The 10,755-nt window shown below is 39.7% G+C and overlaps 1 protein-coding gene across 2 annotated transcripts in view; it reads right to left on the bottom strand.

The window, feature by feature from the left end:
* The window catches only part of LOC103459054 (G patch domain-containing protein 2-like), a 26,901-nt gene extending 16,406 nt beyond the window's left edge, over window positions 1-10,495 (bottom strand). The window contains exons 1-8 of one of the 2 annotated variants that reach the window (XM_008400275.2): window positions 10,216-10,495; window positions 8,173-8,826; window positions 1,604-1,665; window positions 992-1,135; window positions 540-619; window positions 381-445; window positions 260-299; window positions 79-170 (exon numbers count right to left, since the gene is read on the bottom strand). In XM_008400275.2, the coding sequence (XP_008398497.1) occupies window positions 79-170; window positions 260-299; window positions 381-445; window positions 540-619; window positions 992-1,135; window positions 1,604-1,665; window positions 8,173-8,822 (1,133 nt within the window). In that variant the 5' untranslated portion in view covers window positions 8,823-8,826; window positions 10,216-10,495. The remainder of the gene's footprint in view (window positions 1-78; window positions 171-259; window positions 300-380; window positions 446-539; window positions 620-991; window positions 1,136-1,603; window positions 1,666-8,172; window positions 8,827-10,215) is intronic. The other variant, XM_008400276.2, reaches the window with a different exon arrangement.
* Window positions 10,496-10,755: the final 260 nt, after the last annotated feature.

Genomic DNA, 10,755 nt, shown 5'->3' on the forward strand with positions numbered 1-10,755 from the left:
TATATATATTTGTTTTTTAATCTGCAGACAATAATAAAGAAGACAATGATGCTTCCTTTAACATTTGCCATTACCTACCTGCTTCTGATGGATGGAGGGGAACATCTGACATAGGAACCTTCTGACATCATGTCACTGGGACACATCGGTAGTGGGCACAAAGGGTTCAACTGTAAATTTCAAGTGTCAAATTTAACATTGAAAGTTTTAACGGAACAAAAGCAAAATTGCATAAAGAGGATTTGATGTCATAACTTGCCTGGTTTCTGTCTTGGTTCCCAACAGAAGGCAGCCAGAATCTAAAAGGATACAACAAAACAATGAATGGTAAGATCCACATGGCAACCTCAGTTTCAGCAGGATCTCTTTGAGTGTCTTACTTTCTCTGGCAATGATCTGCAGAGAAATGTCTCAGTCTTTCTACAAACACCGGCATGTTGTTGCTCTGTTCAACAAAAGTTGCAACAAAACAAAACAAAGAAAAGTTGGCACAACAGTTTTCGGCTTCTTTGACATTAATGAGGATGCATTTCTTTTACCTTTCTAGGAAGACGCCTCCTGTCCCGCCTGATGCAGCAGGCAGCAGAGCAAGGCAATCGTTTAGGACGTGAATGATACCCTGCAACAAGTAAAAAAACAACTTTATCTCCGTTTCCTCACAGCTGATTGAAACCAATTGATACCTTTTTTGGTTATTGCACTCTAATATTAAACAAATGAAGCTGTTTACATTTCTGGCAATGTATAAAGAAGGACATGACTAGCTAGTCAGCTAGCAGGCTAATTAGCCAGCCAGTCAATGAATTCGCTAACTGGCTGGCTATTTGGAAAGATGAATGGATGTTGCTTTTTAAGGCAGAACTGGAAAATTCTGACAGTCTGACAGTTTTTCCAAATTGTGCAGCAACCCTGAGACTCACCCACATGGAGTCTAAACATCACAGAATCCCCCAGTTATATCCCTAAAAATAAATATAAAAACTTTGACCACCTCTAACAGCGCGCCGTGCAGGTTGGAGGAAGTTGGTGGAGGATTGTCTATCCTCAAGTGAAAGTGGGCTGTCAGAGTCCCAGTTAGGCAGCAGGCCGACTCCGCAGTCCCCTTCAAAGAACCAGTCGCTCTGCTCATCATCACCTGCACACATGGGAAGGTAAATGCATTATTGGTTGGAGTGATATCACCCGATAAACATTGGTTCTTTCCTAAACCATTTAGATTGTGGGCAAATTTAAAAGCCTGATGTTTCTCAGTGGACTGCGCAGCACCAGACAACACTGGTTCTTCCCCAGACAGCGAGCTGATCTCAAGCCTGTCACTCAGCAAACTGTCCACAGGAACCATGCCTCTCACAGTCAAGGTGTAGTGACAACTGTTAAATCAGAGGCCGCCCGGCCCCACCGCGGCTAATGAGATTAGCAAAGGCTTCAGCGCTCATTAACACGACATGACAACGTCTTATTAGAGTCGCCTGGGTGCCCAGCAACCAGCCCATTGTAGCCAAACCTCTTTATCCAGCCCCAGAATTCACTCAGAATTGAGCACAGCCATGCTCACAAATTTTTCATAAAACGCTATATGTTAAGGCAGATCAATTTGTGATACCTTGTCTTCCTTCATCATTGGTGAACAGACCGGGGTCACTGCTGCACGTGCTGCTGGTTTCCCTGCAAAGAAAAGGCACAAGGGAAAAAGAGAATAAGGATCTAAGACTTGTTTGGATCACTTTGGAGGTCAGATGAATATTATGGAATATGAAAAGTGAACAATGTAAATTAAGAATTTACATGCCCCCTGAAATATCAATATCTAAAATGTGGCATTCAGAAACAAAAATAATGAAAAAGAGCAAAGCCGGAGGTCGACATGAATAGAAATGACACAAAAAGACAGAGCGCTGTGTGTTTCTGCCTCGTTGCGATGGCGAACACAAAGGCATCAGGAGGGACTCTGATCGAAGCTACTGAGTGACACGAACAATCTAATTGAATATCCTCCGCTGTCAGCTCCAATCTAATCTGGCCCACATTGTGGAGGATGACAGCACTGAGAAGCACAGTCCCCCTGGCCGCCCCTCCCTTTGGGTGTGCCCCTCACACACAGCAATCCACAGACATGCCACCACTTCCACGCAGCAACTGGCTGACATCTGCTGTGTGGGCTGCCATCGCTTACCATCCAGACCGCCCCGCTGCTGGTCCCCTCCACACCCTTCGGCAAACCCCTCTTACTGGAAATCTCAAAGCCAAGATCATTCTTCACAAGGGAATTCATTTGGAAACTACTATTTCACTTCTGCCAGTCACTAAGAGTGGTACTCAAAAATCTAAGTTGCACAGTGGTAATTGATTATTCAATCAATTATTCTGATAATTAATCAAACTGAAAATAATCTGTATTTTCTGATTTTCCATTTAACAATGTAAACCTTTTTTATTCAATGTTAGAAATACATTTTTTTTAAAAAAACAAGCGATTCAATTCCTTTTTTAAATGAAAAAATAAGCATTTTATTGCCTAAAATGAAATAACATGCCATTCCTCTGATGAATTTGATCCAGGTCAAGCTAAAACTAGGCCACTTAAGAAGTTTTGGCAAAAAAATTATTTACAGACACAGGACTTGTTTACCTCAAATGCAAAATATATACTTATTTTGCACAAACTTGGCTTAATTACTGCTCTGAGTATGTTGTTTTTTCAGCAAATTGAATTTTTTGAGTCTGTATACTCCAGTAAACAATTAATTAATTACTAAATTAGTTTACGATTATTTCAATAAAAGAATCATCACGATTAAAAAAATCTTACGCCTTGGAAGGAAAGTACGTACAATTAAGAGGTGGTTTAATGATTTTGCAGAGTGTTGAACTCAGCGGTTTTATATTGTAGGAATTTGTTTCATTTGTTTTATAAATAAGTTGCAGTTATTAATTACAGCAAAAAGTGAAACATTTTATATGACAAAAATGTCCTGGATTTTGACTCAAGAGTGGCAGCTGTATTGTTTAAGTATTGAACTTTATGTTACTCTAATGGAGCGGAAGCTGAGTTTTCCTGACTCTCTTGCAGATTGCTTCCTGTTTATCATCTCTGACCTTGCTTGCAGGTCTGGAGGGTTCGATATGTGCTGATACAGAGCTTCGCCATATTGCACAGGGCTCTGAGTGACGTCAGGATAAGAAAACGTCCATCCAGACTGTCCATCTGATCCGTGGCCAGATGGTCGCACATCATCTCCCCGAAGATCCAAGAGAAGCAGATGCGAAAGGGGAGACGGCATCTCCCGGGAATCTGGAAGACGTCTGGCCCAGCCCTGGACCGTTCCTCCTCCCCCATCCTCCCTCACCCAACGCCTTCAACCCCATCTCTCCAGACTGATTCCCCGGGCCGATCCTCAGTAACGATGGAAACATCTGCTGACATTTGATGCACACAGTACAGTGGAGGACGCAGGTTTGGACATTTACAAAGATAATTGTAATGATGTTAGCACATTTCATGCTGTTAAGGACCAGCTCGGAACACATATTTCTTCTTCAGATTTTTTTTAAATAAAAATAATTTCTTCAGCTTTTTGGAGAAAGTTTATGCCAAGTCTAAGAAACACAGGAATTAACATTTATTCAGAGACTCATTAAACTGACAAACCCATTTTTTATGAGACAAAATATGTTTTCTTTATTAAGTGGTGACCTTTACCAGACATACCAGTGTATTTAAAAAAAATAAAATTTTCTTCTGAATTTGGAACTTTAATGACATTATTTACTAAATTGCAGTACTTTGCAAAAGTACTAAACTGACTGGCAGAGTAGGAGGAGCCCAAGTCCAAGAAGAGCCAAGATGTCCAAGGCAATGCTGGAGAAGCAAATTCTCCAGAGTTCAGTACAGGAATCGGTTAACTATTAATTGTACACTTAAAAATACTTTAAGTGTACAGAAAGTATTTTTACTTTACTCTTCAGTAAAGTAAAAATACTTTACTGAAGAGTGACAAGAAGAAAGTCATTGCCAAAAGTAAGCCATAAAAACACTCTTCTGAAGTTTACCCAAGACATGAAGAGAATACCACAAACATGAGGAAGAAGGTGAATTGTTTTGACTATACACAAACACTGTATGTATGATGAAAATTAACAATCATCATCATCCTGAACACACAAAATACAAGAAAATCCTGAAAGGAAACCTAATAAAGTTGCAAAACACCTGAGACTGAGAGGAGGTTCAACTTTAAGAGCTGACTTGCAGCGATAACTGGAATGAAGGGGATTTCTCCAGCGTACCAACTCGCACCTCAAACTTTTTTGATATGTTTAGTCAAAAAAATTGGAAATCATGTATCCCTTTTCTTTCGCTTGCCAAATATGGACTACGTTGTGTTAGTATGGCACATAGAAACCTAATAAAAATGCACTGTTGTTTGTTGTTGGACAAAACTTCAAGTTCAGTGGGTATGAGTACTTTTACTAGACACTGTATGTTAAAGGGAGCAAGGGCAAAACTGCATAGTTAAGGGAGATAAACTGAATTCCCCATATGGCCCAATTGTCTCTACACAAGCCAAAGAGGAGAAGCCAAACACAGTATCCAGATGAGCACTAATCATTAGGATATAATCCTCAGCTCCTGGGAGAGGCAGACCAGTTTGCACAGAGATTACAGGCAAGCCACCATTTATTGAGCCGAGGCTCATTCTGCAGAGGAATAAAGGAGACGAGCGTTGGAGGGGAGCAAAGTGCTGATAACAATGGATCTGCGAGCTCTTCAAACAAGTCGCTTCAACCCAAATCTGTGCCCTCTTCCATTGGTGTCTGATTATAAGGTTATCCCACCCTCCCTGAGCTGCAGTAATTGGATTAGTCTCAGAGATTTATTAAAATTAACTTCAGCAAACGCTGAACTGCCTCCTCAAAAACTCCTCATGGAGTTCTCAAATTCTAAATTACAGCACAACAGAGCAGAGCAAGCTCTGAGAGGCTTTGGGTTTTTTTGTTTTTTTCCTCCCAAGAAGTCAACATCAACAGAAGCGGCACACAGCTGGAGACGGAGGCTGGGCCCGGGAAGCCGCTACCCACAGGTTAGGGCTGCTTGCTGGGCCAGCCTGGGTGCCAGGTGGCCTCAGTGCCAGCAGGCTGGGCCAGGTCTAATCAAGGATGTGGAGTCCAACTGGAGCTTCCAACATCTGCTCTCCCCGCACTTGGGTGGCTGAAGGCGAAGCTCAACTCGGCGTGCACATAAGGAGAGTGACCTTGAGGAGGGGCACATTTCAGCAGACCAAATGCTCTAAATGAAAAAGGTTAACAGTATGAAAAGAGACCAAAGGAATCCACATGGTTCAACAATGGCATCTGTGTCTGACATTCAGTGGACCACACAGCCTCAAAGTATAAATATTGCTGTTGTAACACTGTCAGCCCCTCATCCCTGCTGCCATTTGTTAATACCCCTTTGCCTCCATCAAGGCTTAACCGTTTGATTGTTCAGCCCTCAGTACAGAGTGGCAGTCCACTGAGCAGCAATCAAGACTGTTGCAGTTGTGTAAGTGAGAAATGATTGACAGCACGCTTAGGCGCTCCCATTTATTTCTTCTCCTGGGCTGTTTTCTGTCAGAACGGCTATTGATTTTTCCATAAAGTAAGAAAACAAATACCGTTTAGGGGCCAGGGAGGTCAGCACAAATTAAACCCGAAGACGTAAAGCTTTCTCTGCTCCATTAACGGCTACTTCAGTCGCTCGTGTGCTTCATATGATCAGATGATAATGAGATCCGCAAAGAGAATAAGCACTTGAAGAAAAACAAGAAGTTGACCGTTATATTTAAGGCTGAAATGATTAATAAGATTAAACCGATTATTCGATCTTTGATAAATTTGTCAACTAATTTAGTAATTGATTAATCGTCAACAACAGTATACTGACTAACAAAGGCCGTTTACTGAAAACACAACATACTCAGAGCAATAATTAAGTCAACATTTGCTAAAATATATACATTTTGCATTTACGAAAAAATAAACCTTCTTTGTTGGTAAACCTGTTCTACCCAGAACTCCTAAAGTGGCAATTTTAGCTTAACTCGGTTCAAATTCTGTAAAAAATAAAATAAAATCTCCTATTACCGGTACTCTGCAAAGACATATAATCTTATCAAGTATTTTTGGTCTAGTTCCTAACGCAAATGTCTTAGTACACTTTAAATAAGACAAAAACTAACTTACAAGTAACTTTTCATCAAGCCCAAGGGACTTGTTTTAAGTCAATGTTTTTTTTAATATTGATAAAAATGTTCTAGTTCCACTGGCAGATTATTTCACTTATAACATGGGAAAAATGTCTTGTTTATTCACCAGAAACTAGACAAAGAATACGTGACAAGATTTTGTGTTTTTTGCAGTTTAAGCACCGTTTGATATCCAGTTATGAATTGGTTAATCCAAAAACTAACTAAGAAATTAGCCCTACACTGTATTCATGTTAAGTCAAGCAGAAAAGGCTGAGCTTTTCACATACTGCATTATTTGCTACTGCATTATTTGATCAAGCATTTTTTTTTAATTTAAAAATTAATTGAATTATTAATGTATTTGTGTCTTACATTACATTTCTAAAACTGTATAAATAAGACTTGGGTGGTTAAATTAAAATCTGCATAACATGGAAACTTTCTAATCTGATCAATTATTAGAATAATCAATATAATCATAAGAGATTACTAAAATAATAGTTGGTTGCAGCACTAGTTATTTTTGTCTAATACATGAAACAGCATAAGGAAAATATAACAAGAGTTTGGGTTTTCTGTGTAGGACTGTACAATGAAAAGACTCGATGAGTGTGAAGAAAACCTCTATGCAAAAGACAAGCATCACAATCTGTCATCCCACCAGGATCAATATAAACACATGGACTGAGGACTGCTATGGAAAACCATTGTCACTCAACACACTTCACAACAGCATCCAGGATGTAAACTGAAACTGTGTTATGAATAGGTGAAACCATACATCAACTCAAAGGTGGAAAGCCTGTCCACATCTTTGGACACAAGCTTGTATCAGTTGCACAGAAAGAATGTAACCACAACGCTGTGGTCAGCTGAAGCCACTTTTAAGTCTAAACCCTGGGTTTATCCAGATAGAAGACTTTAAAAGATATTAAAGCCTGTTTGTGTGATTTATGAGGATGGATTCATGTCAACGGTATTTGTAATGTACATTAAAAATACAACTAGAAGTTTGTGTGTGGATTTGTGGAAACATGCTGAAGGTGAAGTGTGGAAAACAATAAGAGCTACTTAAAGAGAAGCCTCTCCCTTTTGAAGAGCGGCTCAATTTCAAGGTGTTACATTGGGAGGTCAAATTTATTTTAAGTTATGTTGAGATATAAAGCATTTTTATAACAACTGAAGGTAACATAGCTGATTCTTTGTGCCAGAAAATGTAATCACAACCCTGGAAAATACATAATGCGGCCCCTTTAGAGTATAAAATTGGCATCCAATTTGACAGCTGTTTTCAAGGTACATTTTCCTCTGTGGTTTCATTCTTATTTTTATACATTTACTAAATATAATGTAACAATCAGTTTGGCTTATAAAGCCCCTTGCTGGTGGAAATAAGACCCACACTTAGCTTAGTGAAATGAAACGCACACAGGAGAGTTCACTCTGGGACTGTGGGACAAACAGAACTTTAATTACCAACCCAAAGTCAGGCATATATTTCAAAACAAATCAATACCACACCAAGTCACTTATTTATTTGTGACAATAGTTTTCAAAGGGCAATAATGAGCTGGGAGATGCCTGAGGGCAGAGCTGCCAAAGATCCCTCCCTCATCATCATAGCAGGTAAAAGACATAAGGATGAAGATTATCATTCATTCATAATRTCAACACTTCAAAATAAAGAAGAATCATTTCAGGCTCAGAGGACAGGCTGCATATTGATAACGCGTTTGATTACCACTTACCACTTAGATCATTTTAAATGTGACTTGTTAATTTATTCATTCTTATACTAAAACGGTCCCTTCAGAATTGTTCAAGATGTAAAGTTTTACAGATATTCTCTAATAAAATCTGCATCAAAATTCCTTATTTTCCTTTCAATATGAAAGAAAAACTGAATGTAGTTTTCAACATGAAAATGAAATAGAGATCACATTACCCGTCAGACATGTTCTCATCTGGACCATCTCTACGTTCCTTCGCCATCTTTCTTTTCCAGCACTCCTTTCCCATCATTCTGCCTCCGTCTGTCTGTCTCTCAGGTCCAGTCCAGCTGCTCGACCTCCTCCTAGATCCTGACAAACGCTGAACCTTAGATGGCCTGTGTCTCTTCTTTCCGTGATGCAACTTCTGCTGAAGTCTGACCGTCATGTCTGAAGTCATACGCTTGACCTTCCTGCGTCTTCTGAGTGGCTGTCCTGGATTACTGTCGGTGAAGGAATCGGACTCTGGCCAAGATGGGTGTCTGGATCTGACAGGGCCGCCGACGACGCGAGGCCAGTGGTCAGTGGTGACCATGTCATCTGAGTCGCTGTAGTTTGCCACAGCGGTGGTGAAGGTGGAGGATATGTTCTCCCTGTATTCTTTGGCCTCATCCAGGCTGGACTCAGAAGCCTCAATCCAGCGACGTCTGCGTGCCACTGGATAGACGGAGGACTCGTGAAGGCGCTTCCGACCTCTGCGCCGCCGGATCTGTCGCCGATGCTGCAGCGGACTAAGGACCATTTCTTCCCACAGCTCCCCTAACTTGTTTTGCTCGGAGGCCTGCTCCAGTGCAGACACCAGGTCCTGCACCAGCTCATCCATCATGGTTCTGGAAACCACAGAGAAAAGAGTCAACTGATTTACAAATACACAACACAGCAATCTGAAAGCACTGATAAACAAAGAAGCAGCAGCTTCTTTGAAGATCACTTTTTTTTTGGACATTACAAAAACTCACATTGAGAAATAATGCTCTATTTTCTTTTCTATGTGTGCCTTTTTCTACCTTTTTTCAAACATCGGCTAATTTCTCTTTATGTATCATGAAAATAGGCAGTAGAACTAAAAAAATAAAAAAAATCAGAAATAAATGTTATTTTACAAAATAGTTTAAAAAAATGTTTTTGCATTATAGAATCCAAGAAGAGGAGAAATTTAAAATTTTACATCATTTTTCTCACTTAATTTCTTTTATAATAACCAGAAAGTGATACAAGCCTGGGGTCAATTTGTCATATTTCTAGTCAGACAGTATTAGAAAGTGTTCATATTATTGAATATTTAACATTACTATCAAGTTTTTTTCAAAGCACTAGGAGATTTGACTTGAACCTCCACTCTTGGTAATAACTATTTTGAACTACGGTACTTCCTCCTATGAAAAATCTAATCCTCGCAGGCTCAAAGATTTGCTTCAAGGAACGTTCTGTTTGTTGAATTGTTTATAGACCAAAAATGGATGAAAATGGGTGAAAAATCTAACTAATTTAGTAATTTTTTGACCAACAAATCATCTATCAAAAGTGACCTCTGGTCAGTCTTTTGTTGCACATTAGCTACAGAGTTATCTAAGTCAAGCATATCTGGATTTAGATTACACATTTTTGGCGCCAAGAAAATAGTGCTAAAACACCAATAGGTACAGCTTGCAGATTGAGGTTCTTCATCATTTTAAGTAACAGTAAAAAAAAACATTCACAGGAGATTACAAAAAAATCTGAATGGAAAAGACAAAACTCTGATCCACTGATTTCTCTATATTATCACATGTAATTCACTAATTATGCAGCCTTTCAGAGATAGCAGCAGGGTGACTTTAAGTCAAGCAGCAAAGCATTGATGAAGCTCGAACAAGAGCTGCTTCTCATTTGATTACATCAGTATAGAGGAGACCACCAAAAGCGCGTGCACTTTTCCAGTCGCCAAGATAAGCTTAAAATGTCTTTATGACCAGTGAATTATGCTGCAGGGCAGCTTTGCAGCATCACTGCAGCAGAACAACAGCAGAGGCACGCTGTAGTAATCTGCATGCTCTGAACTGTTACATAACAGCTCACATGTGAGCTCGGCACAAGGACAGACAAATATCTCCCGAAATACCACCGAACCGAGCCATTTATGAGCGCTTAACGCGGCCATTGTCACACAGAAACCGTCTCTACATATCTACTATGAAGCTAAAAATAACAATTACACTCCAAAGGCTCTGAACACTCACCAGTCGATGTCTGTCTTGTTTTGTTTTCAGCTCCCAGCTGGGAAAACAGACGCACTTCCGCCCTGCAGTGCAGCCAATCAGGTGGCTCCGCCTCGCTGTGACGTAGTTCCAAAACAACACGAGTTCATGCAGATAGGAAGCCACATGTCCGTCTGCCAAAACCCAGATAACTCTTTGACCTCTGTTACACGATGTCCTTAGACTCATTACGTTTTTTTTTATCATGAAATTGTCTCTGTAGTGTCAGAATATGCTCTGAAGAGTATAAGTGTCTTGTTCACAAGTGATATGTAGCAATAGGCTGGCCAGGTTTGAATACCTATCTTCCCTTAAATTAAGTCATTATTTGCAGACTATGATTTATATTTTCACCGGACATCGTTGTCTGATGGTATAATTTTGGAATGATATGAGTGCCATAAAATAAATATATTCTATTCTATTCTATTCTATTCTATTCTATTCTATTCTATTCTATTCTCAGAAAGATTGCAATTGTTTAGGAAAGGCCTCAGGTTTGTTAGAGAACAGTGAACAGAC

The sequence above is a fragment of the Poecilia reticulata genome, linkage group LG22 (genome assembly GCF_000633615.1).
Source record: "Poecilia reticulata strain Guanapo linkage group LG22, Guppy_female_1.0+MT, whole genome shotgun sequence".
Taxonomy (NCBI): Eukaryota; Metazoa; Chordata; class Actinopteri; order Cyprinodontiformes; family Poeciliidae; genus Poecilia; species Poecilia reticulata.